Source organism: Xiphophorus hellerii, chromosome 10, assembly GCF_003331165.1.
Source record: "Xiphophorus hellerii strain 12219 chromosome 10, Xiphophorus_hellerii-4.1, whole genome shotgun sequence".
Taxonomy (NCBI): domain Eukaryota; kingdom Metazoa; phylum Chordata; class Actinopteri; order Cyprinodontiformes; family Poeciliidae; genus Xiphophorus; species Xiphophorus hellerii.
This window is the reverse complement of record NC_045681.1, coordinates 26,343,880-26,365,717: the sequence shown is the minus strand read 5'-3', so window position 1 is coordinate 26,365,717 and position 21,838 is coordinate 26,343,880. Positions and strand designations below refer to the sequence as shown.

The 21,838-nt window shown below is 41.6% G+C and overlaps 1 protein-coding gene across 8 annotated transcripts in view; it reads right to left on the bottom strand.

The window, feature by feature from the left end:
- The window catches only part of LOC116727346 (rho GTPase-activating protein 23-like), a 119,388-nt gene that overhangs the window by 34,788 nt on the left and 62,762 nt on the right, over positions 1-21,838 (bottom strand). For 6 of the 8 annotated variants that reach the window (XR_004340789.1, XM_032574735.1, XM_032574734.1 and 3 more), the window contains exons 5-9: positions 21,010-21,088; positions 20,873-20,933; positions 17,817-19,215; positions 14,900-15,055; positions 2,046-2,154 (exon numbers count right to left, since the gene is read on the bottom strand). Coding sequence is in view for 7 of the 8 variants with exons in the window: in XM_032574735.1 (XP_032430626.1) it covers positions 2,046-2,154; positions 14,900-15,055; positions 17,817-19,215; positions 20,873-20,933; positions 21,010-21,088 (1,804 nt within the window). In the remaining variant the exon portion in view is untranslated. The remainder of the gene's footprint in view (positions 1-2,045; positions 2,155-14,899; positions 15,056-17,816; positions 19,216-20,872; positions 20,934-21,009; positions 21,089-21,838) is intronic. The other 2 variants (XM_032574731.1, XM_032574733.1) reach the window with 2 other exon arrangements.

The following is a 21,838-nucleotide window of genomic DNA, read 5'->3' as shown; positions in this document are numbered from 1 at the left end:
ATGGAACTGCGCTAAAGGGAATGTCAACAAAATAGTCAGATAGGTCAGTCAAACTTTATTAATAGATTACAAACCAGCGTTCTGACAACTCTGTTCATTCCCAAAATGAATAAACAGCTGTTTTATTATTTTCCCCGAGGTAAAGTAAGTGACGTGGTATTTTCGTGACACAGTTTATCTTTTAACAACAAGGAGGAGAATATAGTGGAGGGAAACTTTTCCTCGATTCAATAAACACGTAAAAAACAGTCTGATACTGTTACGGTAAATCAAACGTTAGTGCAATCACAATATACAGTATATCCACTTCCGCACCATTGACTCGTTTATGTTAAATTCTCTCGCTGCTGCTCTATTCCCCTGTTCTACTGCGTGACTGATCGCCTTGAGCTTAAACTCTGCGTCGTAAGCGTGTCTCTTAATAGGAGCCATTTTGGGGTCTTTACACAAAACCCAGCGTGCACCGCGCGCTTCTTCTTCTAAGGGGTCTTCTTCTTCTATGAAGTGGGCGGTTAGTTACCGTAGTTGCGAGACCTGTTGTGGCTCAATATTGGTCCATATGTAAGGCGCACCGGATAATAAGGCGCACTCTCGGCTTTTGAGAAAATTGAAGGTTTTTAGGTGCGCCTTATAGTGCAGAAAATACGGTAAGTATTAAATTGAATGTGAGAGACCAGTGTTGAAGGTCAGTAACCAGTTAAATTTTCATTAGTAGTTCTTTTTGGAGTTTGCTTGCTTTCCCTTTCCCTGCTTTAATTAAAACTTATTATGTAACATCTAAATTATATACATTTTTCATGTAATATAATGGGAATATTATGACATATACACTACATTGCCAAAAATATTCGTTCACCTGCCTTGACTCATATGAGCTTAAGTGACATCCCATTCCTGATCCATAGGGTTCAATATGACGTTGGTCCACCCTTTGCAGCTAGAGCAGCTTTAACTCTTCTGGGAAGGATGTCCACAAGGTTTAGGAGTGTGTTTATGGGGATTTTTTACCATTCTTCCAGAAGCGCATTTGTGAGATCACATACTGATGTTGGACGAGAAGGCCTGGCTCTCAGTCTCCACTGTAGTTCATCTCAAAGGTGTTCTATCGAGTTAAGGTCTGGACTCAACTTGACAGGCAGTCAAATTTATCCACACCAGACTCTGCCATCCATATCTTTATGGACCTTGCTTTGTGCACTGGTACAGTCATGTTGGATGAGGAAGGGGCCAGTTCCAAACTGTTTCCACAAAGTTGGGAGCATGGAAATGTCCAAAATGTCTTGGTATGCTGAAGCATTCAGAGTTCATTTCGTTGGAACAAAGGGAAAAGCCCAGCTCCTGAAGAACAACGCCACACCATAATCCTCCCTCCACCAAACCTTTCACTTGGCAAAATGCAGTCAGAAAAGTACCATTCTCCTGGCAACCACCAAACCCAGACTCGTAAAACAGATTGCCAGATTCGTCACTCCAGGGAATGCACCTCCACTGCTCTATAGTCCAGTGGTGGCGTGCTTTACACCACTGCAGCCAAAGTTTTACATTGCATTTGGTGATGTATGGCTTCAATGGAGTTGCTCCAACATGGAAACCCATTCCATGAAGCTCTGTGCACTGTTCTAGAACTAATCTGCCACATGAAGTTTGGAGGTCTGTAGTGATTGACTGCAGACAGTTGGTGACCTCTTTGCACTATGTGCCTCGTCCCCGCTCCGTCAGTTTACGTGGCCTACCACTTTCTGACTGAGTTGCTGTCGTTCCCAAACACCTACATTTTCTTATAATACAGCTGACAGTTGGCTGTGGAATATTAAGGAGCGAGGAAATTTCACCACTGGATTTGTTGCACTTCCTGTCACAGTTCCACACTGGAATTCACTGAGCTCCTGAGAGCGACCCATTCTTTCACAAATGTTTGTAGAAACAGTCTGCATGCCTAGGTGCTTAATTTTATACACCTGTGGCCCTGGAAGTGATTGGAACACCTGCTTCTGATCATTTGGATGGGTGAGCAAATACTTTTGGCTTTTAAGTTTGTAACTCACGAGAAGACTCGGCTCTCATCCCTGTAAGTGTTGAGTCCTTCATCGCAGGACTTGGATCGCTCAGTGGTGATGGCCAGCAAGTAAGAGGAGCGGCGACTTTTAAAGCTTCCTACGGATAAAAAAATACAGTTGAGTTTATTTATGCAACACCAGTAACAAGGACAAATAATATGGAACCTGTTCACATCAACCGTCATCTCTGAATGTTTTCCAAGAAAAAAAACCCTCAAAATTATTTCAGTTAAATTCATTTTAATTAAAATGTTCCAATTTTCATTTAATTTGTAGTAGATTACTTTAGGAATACAAATGTTCACTTCAGATCAGTTTAATTTTTCCTAACAGCTTTGTTCAGTAGATAATTATTGTAGCATAAAGAAACTGACCTTGAATGTCATTATTCATACACAAATAAACATTTCCCTATTCTGACCACTCTGCTGAAAAAGCCTCCGGATGACATTAGATTAGACAACTATTGTTCCATTTCAAGGACTCCTGAGATTATCAATGCTTATAACGGCGATGTCATTGTGATAAACTTTACTTAGGTCGGTTAAAACTCTGAATATATTGGAACCTTGAGTTTTACCCTGCCAAGAATATTTAAGTAAACTCCTGAATCTAGGCATCTGTTTACAGGGTTAACAAAGGGTTTGAAAAGTTGAATGTTTTGCTCCTTTCTGTTTTCCAAATAGATATGGAAAAGCATTCATATTACCTCTGCAGTGCTTGAATCAGTGTAGAGTTGATAAAGGAGAGAACAGGAGGGAAACAATGACAGATACTTTATTAATCCCTTTAGGATTTTCCCTCAGGGAAATTGCAGTTCCTGTCTCCCACACAGCACCCACTCATCAAATAAATCTTTTTTTTGTTTGTTTTTTTAAATACATTAATAGACCAATACTATAGATTCTCTGTTTCTGTTACACTCCTGTTAGCCCTCCTTCCAACCTTCAGTAAGGAGTTGAAGAGTTTAATTGCACGAGGGACAAAAGTCTGTTGGTCCTGCACTTTGGAAGAAGCAGTCCCCTACTGAACCTGATTTCTTGGCTGCTGATGGCAGTGTGCAGAGGGTTTTAGCATTGTCCATAACAGCCTTGAGTTTCTGCAATGTTCTTCTCTCTGCCACTGTTGCCAGAGGTAGAGTGGTAGCCAGCCACTGAACTCAGAGGTTGGTTCAGTGAGTGTGCCAACCTCTGAGACAGCACATCTGATTTATTTCTCCAGCTTGGAATGGTCTGCCTTAGAGATCCTGTCACACCAGCACACCACAGCGTATAACAAAATGCTGGCAACAACACACTGGTAAAACAACCCCAGCAGCTTTCCACAGATGTTAAAGGATCTCAGCCTCCTCAGGTAGTACATCCTGGACCTTCTTATAGAGCTGCTTTGTGTTGCTCATCGAGTCCAGCTTGTTGTCCAGCCACAGACCAAGATATCTATAGGTCTGCACAACCTCCGCCTCCTCCCCTCCTATCCGAACTGGTCCTGAAGTCAATAACCACTTCCTTCATCTTGGATGTGTTCAGCTGCAGGCCGTTTCTATGGCACTAGACAACAAAGTCCCTCACCTTGTCTTTGATGCACCCCATGATGGCAGTGTCATCGGCATACATCTGGACACGATTCAGAGACGTAACACAAGTCTGAAATGTACAGGTTGAAGAGGATGGGTGACAGCACCACCCCCTGAGGGGCTCCAGTGTTGCAGACCACAGTTTCAGATGTAATGTTATTCATCTTGACTACTATGGTCTGTCTGTAGCTGGAAATCCAGGTGACCAGGCAGGAGTCCACTCTCATTCTGGTAAGTTTTTTTCCTGAAGTGCCGAGGGCTGGATTGTATTAAAGGCACTCGAAAAATTCAGGCAGAGAATTGTGACTTTGCTATTTCCCTTGCGAGTGGGCTCGATGTAGGAGGTAGATGATGGCATCCTCCCCTCCAACTTCTTCCCAGTAGGCAAACTGCTAGGGGTTTTCAACGTGCTTTACGTGCATTCTGAGGTGGTTGAGGAAGAGCCTCTCCAGAGTCCTCTGATGTGACGTGTGCCACCAGTTTGATGTCATTCAGCTCGCTGGGCCTGTTCTTCTTTGGAAGACATCATGCAACATTCCTGTCCCTGAATGTCAGCATGCTTCCAAGTTGGGGGTTAAGTTGAAGACTTGTTGTAATGGCTCCCCAATCTCGACAACACAGATCTTGAGAATCTGAGGGGATACTCTGTCCTGCAGCTTTTTGGGGTAGAAGCTTCCTCAATTCTGCCCTCATCTGATCAGTTGTAAAGCATGGAGGAGGCTGTGTGGAGAGAGAGAGGATGAAGAGGGGATACTAAGTTGCCTTGAGGGAGGAGGTTGGGTCAGGGCGCTGGTTTGGGATAGAATTGAGGGGAGGGAGCCATGGTGGTGGAATGACTGCACCTGCTGGCAAGGAGGAGAATGCATTGGAGGAGAGCACTGGGGCAGAGTAGGTGTAGTGATGGTGGTGGGTGTAGCATAATACCTAGATAGGTAGCTATACCTATTGAAAAAGTTATTCAAATTCAAATCCAAATTCAAAAATACTTTATTAATCCCAAAGGGAAATTAAATGTTGTAACTCATTAATTTAGATTCTTCAAATAGTTATTGAAGATGGTGATGGCTGTTGGCAGGAAAGGTCTTCTTCACCAGTCTGTACTGCACTGAATCTGAAGAATCTAACTGAAGATGCACTGCCTTCCCAAGATAGTCTCGTGAAGAGGATGGTCAGAATTGTCCATAATTTTCTTGATCCTATGAAGAATCCTTCTTTGCATGACCATCTCCAGAGGTTTCACAGTCATCCCGAGAAAAGAACCAGCCTTCTTTTGTCAGGCTATTGAGCTGTTTTAGTTCTTGGCTCTGATGCTGCTGCCCCAGCAGATGATGGCAGAAGAGATGACGTTCTCAACAACAGTAAACAGGAGTCCATCTTCTGATGGAGCGATTGGAAACACCCTGCCTTTGGACAAGGGGGTGTACTGGGGCTGTCTGTACACCAGGTTGTGATCTGACTTGCCCAGTGGGGGAAGGGCAACAGCCTTTTATGCTGGATAATCAATTATCCTGTTTTTTGTGGTGGGACAGCTCACAACCTGGTGAAAAGCAGGCTGAATGGAATTCAGGGTGACATGATTAAAATCTCCAGATATTATGAGGACTTCAGGATGTTGCAACCGAAGTTGCGCATTGACACAATGTAACCTTTCACAGACAGCAGCTGGTTCCACCCTAGGAGGGATGTCAACACAGATGGAGATCACATGACTGGACTCCTGGGGAAGTTTGTAGAGATGCAGGCTGACAGCCAACACCTCTAGATTAGGGCAACACAACTCTGCCTTGACTGTGACATGGCCCAGGACACACCAACGGTTGTTAACGTAGATTATCAAACCGCCACCTCTACTTTTTCCACATGCCTTAGAATCTCTATCGGTTCTGATGACACAGCAATGGTAGCGTCGATGGATTGGTGGCTGACACACAAAACTCTAGTTGCAGTATTCTAGACCGGTGTCCTTTTTAAAGTCTTTGTCCTGACTACTTTTTTACTCCATCTTGTCCTGGCTGTGCTAGACATTAGAAATTTTTTTCTCAAGGCCAGTCAAGAACACAGCTGCAACTAATTTTTTTACAGCGACTTTTATGGTCTCTATGCTGCCTGCAAGCATTTCCATTTGGTAGAGTTGTCTGCGAAATATAGCCTATGAAGAAGCTTGTATCAAACCCTGTAAATTCTAGACACTAACAGTACCATAGAATTGCACAAAAATCCATGAGGGACGGCAGAGTCCCTGCTTGAAATTCCGTGAAAGAGGTGTACGGAGCCTTGTGCCAGAAGTCCATTAAAATGCTGTCTACATCGTTTTAAACTGTGTGATTGTGAGCGTGAGTGGGAATAAAAATAGCAATAGGTATTTTGTTCCATATAACACAGTAGGAGTGTAACAGGTAAACCTTATATGGATGCAAACTCAACTAAAAATCCACCTGTTTAGGATTGTATTTGAAACGTAATCAATTACAAATTTATTGATGGAACCTGACTTAATGTCGTGTTTTGGTTGTTGATTCTATGTTGTATTGTGTTTCTGTGTTTGATATGATGTAAAGCACTTTGAAATGCCTTGCTGCTGAAATGTGCTATACAAATAAAATTTGATTTGATTTTTGTATTGTAGCCTGTGTAGACGACCACCTAGTACTTTACATAGTAGACTACCCAGTACTTTATGGAGAGAAAATAGTCTCAAGATACCTGTGTGTGTGTGTAATACTGGATTTTGTAATCTGTGTAAACATCTTTGTGTGTAACTTTGGATAGTTATATCTGTGAAACATGATTTGTAAACCATTAAAAAAATGTGCGTAACTCTGGGTACTTGTAGATATGTGGTCAAATGCACACACAAATATATATAAAAAAAGGAATTCAAAATAAAAGCACACACACAATTACAACTTCTAGTTCTGAGGGAAGAGCAAAGTGATGCGCCGTGCTGCTTCTTGTATGACAGCCTGCTTTTCCAGCCATCAAACCATTCCACCACTTAGTGATCGTTTTTTAAACATGTAATCAGATCTGTGCAACTCAAAAATACACAATATGTCTACAAATAATTTTGGACTATTATAAAGTGCTGAGGTATTCCATTTACCAACGAAGTAACGTCTTTGCCACTTCGGCAAAAGCACAGTGACAAACATTCAGAGGATGAAAACAATAGCCTCTGAACAAAAATTAGATGACCCAGTTCCAGTTTTCCACCAGCATTTAAACGCACTACTGTACTTGCGAACAAATCTGAGGCTGTTGGAAGAGTGAACTGAGTCTTAAAAACCTTTTGCACTTGTAACCTTATGTGTGAGTAAATGCGGTTTTGCCTGTGTGTATCAGGCAACTTGTGCGTACGTATTTAATTTTTTTAGGTAATGTTGTACTCGAGACTGGACTTGGTCTCGAGACCACTTTTTGATGGTCTCCGTCTCATCTCGGACTCGGCCACATTTGGTCTCTGTCTTGGGCGCTGAGGACTCGGGATTTTATTCCAAGACCGGTCAAGATCACAACTGAAATGTCACTAAATTGCCAGCACATTGTCCAGTTTATTTCTTAATATCTTTGTTTTCACTGGATGCAAAACATTCCGATTCAAATCTAAGCAATAACGTGACTTACTAATTACGCGTTTCTGTTAGAAGTATCGAACTCTCCACCCATCGCCTCCAGCTTTATCTCGCTCGCGGTACTCCAAGACAAGACATGCACAGTGGTTTTCTCTGAGCGGCAGATGTCTGTCTAATCATCAGTAACAGAATCCTGCTAAATAAATCATAAGAAATCTTCGCTTTCACAGACGGTGGGGACTACGTCTGACTTTTATAGTCACTTAGAAAAGAAGCTCAAAGAAAGGTAAGCTCAGTTGACGTAATGTTAGCAAAGCTAGCTGTGCAGGGACAAATTGTATGAAAAAAGCTGTCATTCACTATGCTGAATTATTGTGCGGAGGTGTTGACTGATATGTCACTTATATGGGACAACGCTGTGACCAAAGTCTGCAATATAGTAATGTGACATTCACAAAAGATTCAATTCTTCTGAATGACTCTTCACTGAGAAGACTCTTCAGGACTAGAGCCTCAGTGAGAGCCGTTCTTTGTTCTTGTCATGCTCTGCGTACACTGCAGTAGATATTATGTTTCACTGATACAACTATCCGAAGTTACACACAAAGATGCTTACATGGATTACAAATCCAGTATTACACACGCACAAGTATTTTGAGGCTATTTTCTCTCCATTGTACTTTACGTAGTAAACTACCTAGTAGCCTGCGCAGCATCGATTTCTGATTTGAAGGGTACTAAAATGTACCAAAATATGAATTTTGTAAACAGATATACAGTATGTGTAGAATGTAAAATACAAGCTGTTCTGACTGAAGAGACCAAAATGAGCAACAGCAACACTACCATTATTATTTAAACAGGCAACACCTGTTTAAATAATATTCATATTGAAGTATCTCATGTTCAGAAGCCAGAGGACTCCTAATTCTGGCCACCTTTGCAATTTGGCATCTGGTTTATATCTAGTCCATCTATTACGTTTAAAGTTTTATTTCAAAACTAACCAAGTTTCCTTTACTGACTGTTTTTAAATATGGCATTTGTTCCGTATGTCTGCTTATTATTTGTTTTCTAAAATAGTCATTGGGTACATTTTTTGACATCCTTACACTATACCTGTGATATAATATCCTCTTGTGTTTCTCTATATGGTGATAGACAAAATATTAACAGTTAAGGGATATAATCTGAATGATCTTTGCTCTGTAACATTCAGTCAAATGTATTAGAATGTTTACTAATACATCAATTGATTCTTTTTTATGAGTAGATGCAATGAAATCCTATGCAGAAAACACTGTGCATATTGCACATTAATATGCAATTCTAAAAATAGGGTGGAGTTTATATGTTCCTCTCAGTGCTTTTGTATAAGGGGAATTTACCCTTCAGATTCTTTTTGATGGATTTGAGATTGAACAAGAAAGTTTTAATTAATGTACCTGATGCATTTTCTTGCATAACCATTAAAAGTAGTTAATAAGTCAAGAGTAAATGATCCAACTTTTATAAGTCTTATAAAAGACGTATCTGCTTTCTGATACTAGCCATGCACAAGACACATTATCCATATTCATTCTCTGGATTACTATCAGATTCATATTGTGATTTTTTTTTTTTCTCAAACTTTCTTTATTGAATTTTACAGCTTGACATACATCAAACATTAGTACAATAAAAACACGGTAGTTATAGATAGAGAGAAGAGGAAGTTCAAGCTGATTTCTCCCAGAACCCAACCCACCCCGTCCAGGTCTAAGCACAAGACAAACAGCCAGCAGAGATCCAGTCCCTGCAACAGCTTCTAGCAACACGACATACACACACATCCATCCATCCACATTCCAAAGGAGGCAGAAAAAGAAATAAAGAAAAAATAATACTGATGCTAAGTAAATAAATGAATATATATTTTTATGTTCGTACTAGTAAATTACACAAATATACAAAGAGAAAAATAAAATAAAAATAAATAAATTATAAGACAAAGAATATATGTCGGTTAAAAACAAAAGAATTGGATATCGATGAGAAGGCCTACAGATAATTTAATTTCCTTCTGAATCAGCTAGTAAAGTCACGGTACCCACTACAGATAGGAAAGGTCTCCAAGTCTCCATAAATGTACTGGTGGAACCCTTAAGTGAAAATCTGAGTTTTTCCAGTTTCAGGTTGTAAAGAACTTCTCTGACCCAGTGGTCATGAGACGGGGGGACGTTTAGTTTCCATCTAAGTAGAATAAGTCTTCGAGCCAGAAGGGTGGTGAAGGCTAGGGCCTGTTTCGAAGAACGTGAAAGGCCCAGGTCTGGAGGGATGCCAAATATAGCCGATAATGGATTGGGGAGGATTGTCTGATTATATGCTTGACTTAGTGTTTTAAAAATGTTACTCCAATACCCGATTAGCTTTGGGCACGCCCAAAACATGTGGGTATGGTTAGCTGGCGATTGTCCGCACCTATTGCAAATGTCGCTGACTGATGGGTAAATCTTTGCTAATTTTGCGTTTGTATAATGTACTTTATAAAATATTTTGCACTGTATTAAAACATGCCGAGCACAAATTGAGGACTTGTGAATTAGATTCTTGGCCGCCTCCCACTGCTCCCCCTCCACTTCAGCACCCAGCTCCCCCTCCCACGCTGTTTTAACAAGCGCTGTAAGTCTTGAGGTGTTATTATTATTAATAGAATTATATACAAATGAAATACATTTTTTCCGTTGTGGGTCTAATTGCAGGAGAGTATCTAAAAGTGTTTCAGGGGGTCGATTAGGAAAGTGCGGAAACACCTTTTTAACATTATCCCTGGCCTGAAAGAATCGAAAAAGATGAGAATTGGGCAGCTGGAATTTAGATGAAAGTTCAGCGAAGGATGAAAAGGTATTGTTGTCATAAAGATCCTTTACAGTCTTGACCCCTCTGTCATGCCACGAGTTAAAAACTGAATCAATAACTGAAGGCATGAAGTTACAATTTTTGGCTAAAGGAGTTTGTATCGAGGGTCCATGCAGGCCAAACTGTTTCCTGAATTGGCTCCAGATCCTTAATGTCGACTTAACTATGGGATTATCCTCTACCAGGGAGAAGGGAAAGGGGAGCTGAGAGCAAAGCAGAGAGGTCAACGAATAACGGCTAGATGCCCTTTCAATCTGCACCTAGGCAGGTGAAGCCTCAGCATCACACCCCCAATATAATAGTTTCTGTATATTAGCTGCCCAGTAGTACTGCCTGAAGTTGGGAAGAGCAAGTCCACCCTCATAAGTTGGGGACTGTAACACTGATTTACGAAGTCTGGCAGGTCTTTTAAGCCATAAGAATTGAGATATTTTCCTATCCAACTTGTCAAAAAAGGTCTTTGTAATTAGTATAGGAACATGTTGGAAAAGGTAGAAAAATTTGGGTAAAATGACCATTTTAACCAGGTTCACCAGTCCCAACAAAGATAATGGTAATAGGGACCATCTGTTGAAATCTTTCTCCATGTTCTCTAGTAACGGTGAAAAATTCTTATTCATCAAGTTAGATATAGAACAGACAAATATCCCTAAATAACGAAACCCTGCTTCTGCCCATTTAAAGGGTGAGATTGAATGTGGAAGGTTCCTTGCCAGAGAGTTCGAGGGAAATAATTGGCTTTTCTGGTAGTTGAGCTTGTTACCAGAAAGCTTGCTATATTGTTCTAGAATGTTAAAGAGCACTGGAAGGGATGCATGAGGATCGGAAATGTATAAGAGCAGGTCATCCGCATAAAGGGACACCTTATGGGTTACACCAGATCTCAGAATACCCTTAAAGCCCTCCTCGGAACGCAACCAGATGGCCAGAGGTTCTATTGCGATAGCAAATAGCAAGGGAGACAGAGGGCATCCTTGCCTAGTGCCCCTTCCAAGAAGAAAAGGTGAAGACACCAAGTCATTTGTTTTAATCGAGGCCACCGGTGATGAGTACAACAGCTTAACCCAAAGGATAAAATTATTATCAAAGCCAAATCTTTCCATTACTTTATATAAAAAACCCCATTCGACCCGGTCAAAAGCCTTCTCGGAGTCAAGAGATACAATTATTTCAGGTGATAGGGTGCCTGGCGTATGAATGATATTTAGAAGACGTCTGGTGTTATGGAATGACTGTCGCCCAGTCATAAAGCCTGTCTGATCTAATGAAATAATGAGGGGAAGTACTCGCTGGAGGCGGGTTGCAAGAATTTTAGATAAAATCTTCAAATCTACGTCTAGGAGGGAAATAGGTCGATAGCTACTACACAGTGAGGGGTCTTTATCATTCTTAAGGATCAGCGATATTGTAGCCTCTGATAGGGTGCTAGGCAGGCGTTTGTTTGAGAAGGCCTCATTATACACATCTGTCAATACTGGCGCCAAACGATCCCCATTGGCCTTATAATATTCTGAAGAGAAACCATCAGGGCCAGGGGATTTGCCCAAATTTAAGGACTTGATAGATTCTTGCACCTCCATTATAGTGATGGGCCCACCCAGACCTCCCCCCAATTCACCATCTATCTTTGGAAAGTTGATATCATTAAGTATATCATGTGACAAAGGAGGGGGTAGGGAGGTATACAGTTCTGAATAAAATGATGCAAATCTATCATTTATCTTCTTAGGATCAGAAAGTATCTCCCCTGTAGCTGATTTGATGAATGGGATTAATTTGGAGGTTGCCTGAGCTCGCGCTTGGAAAGCTTCCCCGCTTTGTCGCCAGATTCAAAAAAGCGCTGCCTTGTCTTGGTTAGTTGAATTAGAGTATTCGTAGAAGTAGTCAGATTGAAATCGGTTTGAAGTTTTACACGTTCATTGTAAAGGTCAGGATCCGGGTTGGCTGCATATTTAGAATCCACCTCTTTAATCTGGTTCAGTAAGTCATTGGTGTAACGTAACCTCTTCCTTGTCAAATTAGAAGTAAAGCTAATGAGCTGACCTCTTATATACGCTTTTGAGGCTTCCCAAAGGGTGCTTCTCGATACATCTGGTGAATCATTAAGATCAAAGTAAAGTGAAAGCTGATTTTTTAAAAACTGTTTATAATCCTCCTCTGTAAACAGTATAGAATTAAATCTCCAAAATTTGAAACCGCGAGACTGACAGAGTAATTCTAAATCTAAGGAGACTGGCGAGTGGTCGGATATAGCTATAGTGTGATAATCACAGGCTTTTACTTTAGAAAGCAGTCTGACATCAAGAAGGAAAAAATCTATGCGTGTATAGGTACGGTGGACATGGGAAAAGAAGGAAAACTGCTTAAGTACCGGGTTCCCATGTCTCCACGGATCCACCAGTCCCAACTCAGTTTTATAAACATTAAGACTTTTAGCAGCATTAGATAATGAGATAGTTTTTTTTTGAGGATCTGTCCAAAAGGGCATCCTGGATCATGTTAAAGTCTCCCCCTAAAATTAAATAATATTTTCCAATGTCAGGCATAGACGAAAAGAGTCTAGACACAAAGGTGTCGTCATCCCAATTTGGACCGTAGACACAAGCTAGTATGGCCAGAGAGTTTTGCAACTTGCCGAACACAATTATGAAACGGCCCTCCGTGTCCGCTATTATTTTGTGTTGTTCAAACATAACATTATTACGAATAAGTATGGCTGTTCCTCGAGCCTTGGCATTGAATCTAGAATGAAATACAAGGCTAATCCAGCTTCTTTTAAGTCGCATTATTTCTCTGTTACGAAGGTGTGTTTCTTGTAAGAAGAATATGTCCCCTTTAAGTTGCTGCAAATGAGCCATAACTTTAGCAATCTTAGTGGTATTTCCCAAACCTCTCACGTTCCACGAAACCACCCTCAAATTATTACCTGTGCTGGTCATACCTTACTATTCCACAAGAGGTGTACACATTGCTGTGTGGCAGTCCAAAGTTGGCTGAGAGGAGACTGGTACTTGGCATATTGTTGGCCGACAACTGTAAGAGGAGACAAAAAGAAAAAGAGAAAAAAGAAAAAACACACACACACACACTCACTCACATCTATACCACGACTAACAACACATGCATCTATACCCCGACCCCCTTTAAAGCAAAAACAAACATTCACGTGTCCATCACACAGCAGGGTATCTTCTATCCTCTGCAAGACTTCCCTCATTTTAGACTAACATTTTCCTCCTCCCAAAATTAAGAGTGGTCACTTGTCAGAAGACAACCAGCTCAAACCCGACAACCACAAATTCAACCAATATAACTGTAGAAGAACTTCTGAAAAACTCCGTTACTGAGTAAAATCACATAATAGCCTAAGACACCTCAAGATAGATGTGCTGGCCCTAAATTACTAGTCCATTGGTCACACAGACTGGCATTACAGCCCAGTGTATATAAAAGTAATCAGGTCCAGGGTTAATTTTAATTGTATAGGTTGTTCGGAATAGTAATAATAATAAAGTATAGAATTTTTAGAGACAGCTTTGCATCAAACAAGCTATGAAGAATCGTCTGAGTTCTGCAGATGGCTAGATTAATACCACAGAGAAAAAAAAAACAAACAAAAAAAACACGCTCGGATCCAGCTAACAATTATTCCCCTGGCGGGCTAGAGTTGGGTGGATGAGTAGAGCCAATATAGCGCTTGGCGTCCTCAGGTAAAGCCAGGAACCTTCGACTCCCATTCTTGGTCATGATGAATAGTTTGGCTGGGTAGCGCAAAGCAGGGTTGAGCCCTCGATCATACAGTTCTTTCATGATCCCGTGGTAAGCTGAGCGCTGCTGTAAGACCTCTGGGCAGTAATCTTCAAAAATGTGAAACAGGGTACCTTTGTATTTCAACTTGCCTCGTAACTCTCTGGCTTTGCGTGTAACGAGCTCCCTGATTAGATAGTTGTGGAAACACACGATCACGGCTCTGGGTTTCTCACCGGGGCCCGGTTTCGCCGTTAGCATCCGGTGCTCGATCCAGCTCTGGAGCCTTCTTCAACACATCTTCCCCGAAGACCTCCAGAAGTAGTTGGGAAAAAAATGTTGTCGAATGCGATCCTTCTATGCCTTCAGGGAGTCCCACCAACCTGGCGTTGTTGTGGCGGCTCCTACTTTCCAAGTCAATTAGTTAGCTTTCAGCCTGTTGTTCTCTCCGGTCACCGTAGCTAGCTCAGCTTGAATTGCCTGTATGTCATCGCTCATGGTAGTGGCCACATTCTCCAGTGATGAAATACGCTGGTGGTGGGTGGCAATGGTAGATTCAAAGCGCTCCAGTTTTGTTTCGAGTTTAGAAAACGCCGCATTGAACTCCGCTGAGAGGGATTTCTTGTGCTCGGCTAGCGTAGCCGTTAGAACAGCCATTATGTTTCCCTCGTCTTTTTTCTGCTCTTCTTTTTTTGTTCTGCTGGTCATCGTTTGACTAACTGGTCGGGGTTCCAGTGTAACCTTATAGTTACTATTGGATTAACAGACACGAAGTGAAAATTAATAGAGTAGTAATGTTCGAGGTGGGAGCTTCGGAAAAAGCGTCTACTCGATCTTGCTGTCCAACCGGAAGTCGTGATACTTTGAAAGAACAATTAAAACACTAATTTATATAAGTGTATTAAAGTGTTATCAGAAGTCTGATCAGTGAGGTGTTTTTTGATGTGGGGATGAATTGGACCATCTGTACTAGAAACCTGATTGTGTTTTTATTCTGCTAACCCGAAGTTAATAACAGGATGACATTTCTTTAGAGGGTCAGTAGGACTCACTGAAGTCCTGAGAGTGAAGTCGGACAGGGGGGGAGACGGAGGACGGGGCCACAGAGGTGAAGGTGACCCCAGTCCCGCTGGACACAACAGAGTCAGCCGACACACTGGGACCAAGCCTGCTGGCTTGGTGGTCAACACTGGGACTGACAGGATAATCTGGAAGGCCATCATTACAGGTGAACAACATGGGGTCACAGGAGAACAATCACACACAGAACACACAGACTCAGAAAACACACATGTGGGTTTTGGTTCATTTCTATGAAGGCAAGCTTCTACGGAAGCAGAAATCATCCCTAAAAGTTAAGCATAGCTTCAGAACAGGAAGACTTTCAAAGTGAATAAACAGTAAGCCTGTGTTGGGTCATTCTGTGTGTCATTAGTTATTTCTGTGTTTTCTTCTTCAGTTTGCTTCAGTTTCTGATCCATCTCACTGGAAACCCATTTCTTTGTGTCTCAGTAAAAGAGGCCGTCTGCCACGAGCAACTGGGGTTTGAGAAGACAGAGCAGAGACATGAAAAAAGCAGAGGTTGTTGGCAGCAGTTTCTTATTTGTACCAGATTTGTACAAAGAAACACTTACTTGTGTTAGGAGGTGCATTAACCTGCTAACATGTTAAGATCATGAACTATTTAAACAACTGTTAGAAACTGAGCATTTTTTATTGCCTGATGACAGAATCAGTTGGTGGCAGAGAGAAACTGATGATTCTGCATATCCTGTTTGTTTGTCAAGATGGCTGCATCTTGACACCTACTTAGATTTAAACGGTCACCTTCCGTTGTTTAGTTTTCTGGTGTGAGCAGCATGATAGTTCACTCAGTCATTCCTCCTTCTTTAAAGCTACAGCTTCAGTTAAGACAGCAAAGCAAACAAACAAACAAAGACAGGAAGAGCAGAAACTCTTCCTGCCTCCACAGACGTTCTGTTTCTAACAACGTTCACTGTGTGGGCCTCTACCTCTGTAGGTGCTGATTTTTTAGTGCACATGCACAACACATGGTAAGATTCAAGGATATTATGCAATTGATATAGCATAGGTAAAGGGGAATGGAATAATTATACGGTGCTGTGAAAAAATATTAACTCTTATACATATTTTTTTGTTTTTGATTTGTGTTAAAGTTAAATCTTTCCGATAAGTAAAGACATTTTAGTATTTAACAAAATAACCTGAGTAAATACAGAGTGTAGTTTGTACATTTTATTTAGAAGGGAAAACTTAAATATTCAAAACACTCTGGGCAGTTGGGAAAGGGAAATGTTTTATAGTTAAATTGTGAACAAGTTTGATAACCATATTGTTTGAAAAGCTGAAAGTAATTTCACACACTGCTACCAGACATGTAAAAGGAGAACAATAAAAAATATATTAAGTACAAGATGTTTGACAAAAACAAGGATCCCAAAAAGTAACACATCGTCCGCAAATCTAAAGAAATATAAGAACTGACGAGAAAAGCTGACAAATATCAGTCTGAAACGATTTTGCAAAGCCTATGCTATGGCTTTGGGACTCAAATGAAAACAGTAACAACAATTGTCTATAGAAATAGAATAGAATAGAGAACAGAATCTACTTTATTGATCCCCAAGGGGAAATTGCTTATTTGCTGACAAGCTACTCCATCTAAGGCAGGGGTGCCCAAAGTCGGTCCTCGAGGGCCGGCATCCTGCATGTTTTAGTTCTCTCCCTGGTTTAACGCACCTGGATCAAATGATGGCTCGTTAGAAGGTCTAAGAAGAACATTGACATGCTGAAAAGGTTGTTGGTACTATCATGGAGAGAACTAATACGTGCAGGATGCCGGCCCTCGAGGACTGACTTTGGGCACCCCTGATCTAAGGTGTTAAATATTAATAGAAAGAAAGACAACATGGAACAGCGGTGAACCTTCCCAACCAAGATTACTCCAAGAACAAACTGACTAGAAACCAAATCAATATGGTATCATGGTATCCATAGTATCCATGGTAGTACTCCTTTACATTATGTCCAGGTTGGTTGTCATAGCTTTTCTACTTAAAGTTTTTTCAAACTGTTTTTTTTTTCCTGAGAGTATAATATGAGACTCATAATCTGTGAAAAAAAAACATTTACTCCTCTGCCTCCTCCCTGTAGTCGAACTGCCACCGGCAAAAATTCACTGCTCAGTCACAGACAACAAATCAGAGCCAGGAATAAGGCCTTAATGCTGTCAATCACCCTTGTTTATGTGTTGCCCACTCCCTTCCCTTTGCTCTCTGCTTCACTACATGTTCTTCTCCACAACGGAGCCTACCATGAATGCTCAGACTAATTAACATGGCCCCCCCATGATGGTGGATAAACAGTTTTGCTGTAACTGAATTATTTCTCTGCACAGCAAACAAGAGTGTGACAGACCATGCTAATGCTCTCCTCCCGGCTCTGACTGGTTGTTTCTGACCAAGCTGAGTATTTTTGCAGGCAGCAGTAGGACCACAGAGAGGAGACAGATTATCTGTCTCATACTGTATATAAAGATATGACGGTGTTAGTAACCATAAAAAATATATTTTTATAAAAGTTGCAGCTTCAATAAATTATTGGATTTAAAGAAATTAGCTTACTTTACTCAGGTTATTTTTGTCTGGTATTAACATTTGTTTGTTGATCTGAAACATTTAAGGCTCCCTAAAAAGCTGAAAAAGAATGTGGAGGTTAGATATTTACAGAACTGTAATTAGGGTGAAAAATAATAAAGAGTTCTTCAGCAACAAACAGCATTTCTGCTGTTGAAGACTGATGATGCCACAAGACAATACAGTACATAAACCTGACCAGAGATACTATGTACTATACAGACCAAAAGTATGATCTGGGACATTTTGAAGATTCTTCTGCATGCATTATGGAAAGCTGTGTGTTGCTTGCGACAGAGAAAAACGTACTAACCTATGAAGGGAATGGAGGAGAGGGAATTAAAGGCATGGGCAAGGCTACTATTAACGCTGCGGCTGGACCCAGTTTCTTGAGGGACAGGAATTGTTCTGGCTGCAGGGATCCAACCAGATGCTTCCGGTGATACGGTGGGAGTGGAGTTAGCCTGAAAGGGTGTCTGACAGGTAAAAAGGGGCCTTTGCCTCAGGACTACCTCTTGAACTGGGGAAACAGAGGAGATGACCTCTCTGTCATCTCTTAGCTGCTTCGTCTTCTCCTCTAAAGTCCGAGGTGCAGGAGTAGACTGGAGACAGGAAAAGGCACTCTCTCTTCTGGTGCCAGACCCCCAGTTGAGGTGAGGGCCACTGTAAGCAGGCTCTCTGAAAGAGTGGGCCTGCTGGAGGAGATGGCCCTCTTTGTGGTAAAATGAGGGGCTGTAGCTTCTGTAGTCCACCACTTCCTCTTCTTCCAGCCGTCTTGTTTGGGGCTCCGCCACCTGCTGAGCTGACTGCATGTGGCCGAGTGACACGGTGGGGGAAGCCAACACTGTAGTTTTATGTTCATGTCCTTCTGGAGCCTTCTGCTTCTTCTGTTCTCTTTTACATGTCATGTGGGAATTTGGTGAAGTCTGTTCATAATGTTGTGAGACCAGAGCCGAGGCCTCTGCCAGTGTTTCCACGGAGCGCCCATAATTGTGCTCATATTCAGCATAGGCTGCCAACAGACTCTCTGAGCATGAGTTGCTAGCAGTACCCAATCCAGCGCCGCAGTCTCCTTGCCAGTAGGAGTCATGCACAGCACCTGCTGCTCGCTGATGATGAAGGAAAGTTTCTCTTCTGTGGTGTTCTGCAAAGGTCGGAGGGCTGGGTATAAATCTGGGCCTGGGTGCCGAACCCAGGTGCGGTTCGGCTAGATAGTCCTGAGATACACTTACATGTCGGGGGGAAATGTGTTCTGCTGTCTCTGCTTGGCTGTAGTACCAGTCTGACAGAGCCTGGTGGTAGAGTGCATCGCTGTGAGCACGTGAAGAGGCCTGCAGTCTGCTCCTTCGAGGTGGAGGCAGCGTTGCAGAGGTGATGGCAGCATTATGGTTAGCAAAATGGAAGTCAAATGCATTTAGGCTTGCATAATTGCAGTCCTGGTGTTGCCATGGTGGAGCAAAATGTCTGCTGGAATCCTCTGGAGCTTGTGGTTGGCCAGAGGTGGAGGTAGAGGTAGCAGGGGCTTGGTTCTCCAGTGGTGAGACGGCACTTCTGCCATTGTGCGGCCAGTTGTCCAGAGGGTTGGAAGTGGGATGCTGCATGGCGGAGCTCACACCAGAGGCCAGGGAGCAGAGATGCAGAGGTTCTGGAAGGTTCTGGGTCTCACCTGAGTACGGTTTAACACCTTTGGAGTTGACATTCTGGGAGTACACCTGAGGAGGTGTAAGGAAAAGGATACAATGAAAACCATAAACAACAAGCATATTTCCTTTTGATTAAATATTCTTGTTCAACCAAAACTGGCTAAGCTCTTGTGGCCCCAACATACTTCATCTGAATGTCCAAATTGGCTTTCATTGATGCTGACTTGTGATGAAAATTGATCAAGCAAAATGCTCTCTGTGAGCATTCTGTTCACAGAGAGCCATTTGCCTGCCAAACTCAACACCAGGCACGGGTCGATCTACAACAGAGTGCAAAGTGTTGTCTGATTGGTCAGAAGTTTGTTGCCGTGTTTTACACAGAAATGCAATGGGGACAGCAATGTTTATATTTCTCTTCAGTCTGCTTCCACTATCTGGTTTATAATTTTGAGGAACGTTTATCCTAAATGTATATCAGGAATTATGTACATTTGTACGATTCTTCACCAATTACCTGAAAAAACTGTTAAATGGCTACAAACTCCTGGATGGAAAATGTAACGTCATGAAGGAGGCTGTCTGCAGAAATGTCTGGAGCTCTCAGTAGCTGTTTCTTAAAAGCAAAACAGAGGATGCTGGGACAGAGGGGGAATCCCGGAAAGTAGGGGTGTGACATACAGTAGAGACCAAAAGTTTGGACACACCTTTTAATTCAGTGGGTTTTCTTTATTTTCATGACTATTTATAAGGCAAGAAATCCCACTTATTAACCTGACAGGGCACACCTATGAAGTGAAAACCAAATCAGGTGACTACCTCTTGAAGTTAATCAAGAAAATGCAGAGTGTGTGCAAAGCAGTAATCACAGCAAAAGGTTGCTACTTTGAAGAATCTAGAATATAAGGGGTATTTTCAGTTGTTTTACACTTTTTTGTTTAGTGCATATTTCCACATGTGTTATTCATAGTTTTGATGCCTTCAGTGTGAATCTACAATGTCAATAGTGATGAAAATAAAGGAAACTCATTGAATTAAAAGGTATGTCCAAATTTTTGGTCTGTACTGTATCTGTAGGAGGGGCGTCAGGTGAGCTGGGCAGAGTATGAAAGGTGAGAGCGAATACAAATCTCCTGAAACCATGTGACCGGGCATCAACTGTTTGGCTTTGGATGAAGTGCATGGGAATGTTTACCTCCCCAACTACCATCCATAAGACTGAACCCATTACTCTATTCTTTATATTTTTAGGCAAAATGTCACATAGAAGAAATGGGGATTATCTTTTTTTATCCTTGAGGGTATTAATTCTGATTTAATATATAAACTGTAAAATGTGTTGTCTGCTTAATGTTAAAGTGAAGGAATTATTATAATTTTGATTATCGGCAGTCTTTATTTACAGATTTCTGATAAGATAATCCTTTATTAGTCCCACAAGTGGAAAAATTAAGTTGTCACGACAGGAAGTGGACAGTACAAAATAATAGCCACAGAAATGAATAAAGATAGAATAAAAACTGCACAGTGTAGGAAAAAAATCTATAAAAGGCATTCTTGTGTATTGATGTCACTTTTACCCCTCTTTATCCAAACAGCTATGCCGATAAACACACACTGACTATCGTTGAATGAATCCAGTTGCTCCTTCAGCTCTGCTAACTGATGGCTTCACACATTCAGAGGGTGGAAAGAAAATCAAGGCAGAAAATAGAAAGGCAATACTCACACTTACCAACTGCAACACATCCTCATTTTTTGGCATAATAGTGAGCTCCAAAAGGTTCTCACTGAATGAAAACATGAAAAACAGCAATTAGATTGGAAATGAGAACACACATCAAAACCTTAACACGAGATCCACACCTGTTTTGGATGAGTGTGATAACCTGAGAATAGGTTTTCCCCAGAATGCTCTCCCCATTAACCTTCACCAGTCGGTCTCCTGGAGAACCCACAAACACACACATACAAAGAAGGGTTGATCAGGAATATCTGGTGGAAAAGTGAGAAAACTGAAAATTTGTTACGGTTTCCACATTACTACAGAAACAACACAGTAAACTACAAACTGTGGCTTTAGATAGAATATATGACTAATGCTGTTTCCTTGTTTTTCTCATTTGATCATTATACTGTCTATCCTCTCTGTTTGTGAGTCAGGTGAGTTTGCTGGCCAATCAAGAACAGGGATATCATGGACCTTAAAGTACTCGTGCTTTGGCACTGTGTGCAGGTACCAAGTCCTGTTGAAAAATTAAATCTGCATCTCCATAACGTTAGTCAGCAGCAGGAAGCGTGAAGTGCTCTAAAACTTCCTGGTAGATGGCTGCATTGACCGTGGACCTCAGAAAATACAGTGAACCAACCCCGGCAGATGACATGGCAACGCAAACCATCACTGACTGTGGAAACTTTAGACTGGAACTTAAGCAAAGTGGATTCGGGACCTCTCCTCTCTTCCTCCAAACTCTGGGAGCTTGATTTCCAAAGGAAATGCAAAATTTACTTTCATCAAAGAACATAACTTTGAACATAACCACTCAGCACCAGTTCAATCCTATTTGTCTTTAGCCAGGCAAGATGCTTCTGATGTCGTCTCTTGTTCAAGAGTGACTTGACATAAGGAATGCAGCAGCTGAAACCCTTGTCTTTTATATATCTGTGTGGTGGTTTTTGAAGCACCTACTCCAGC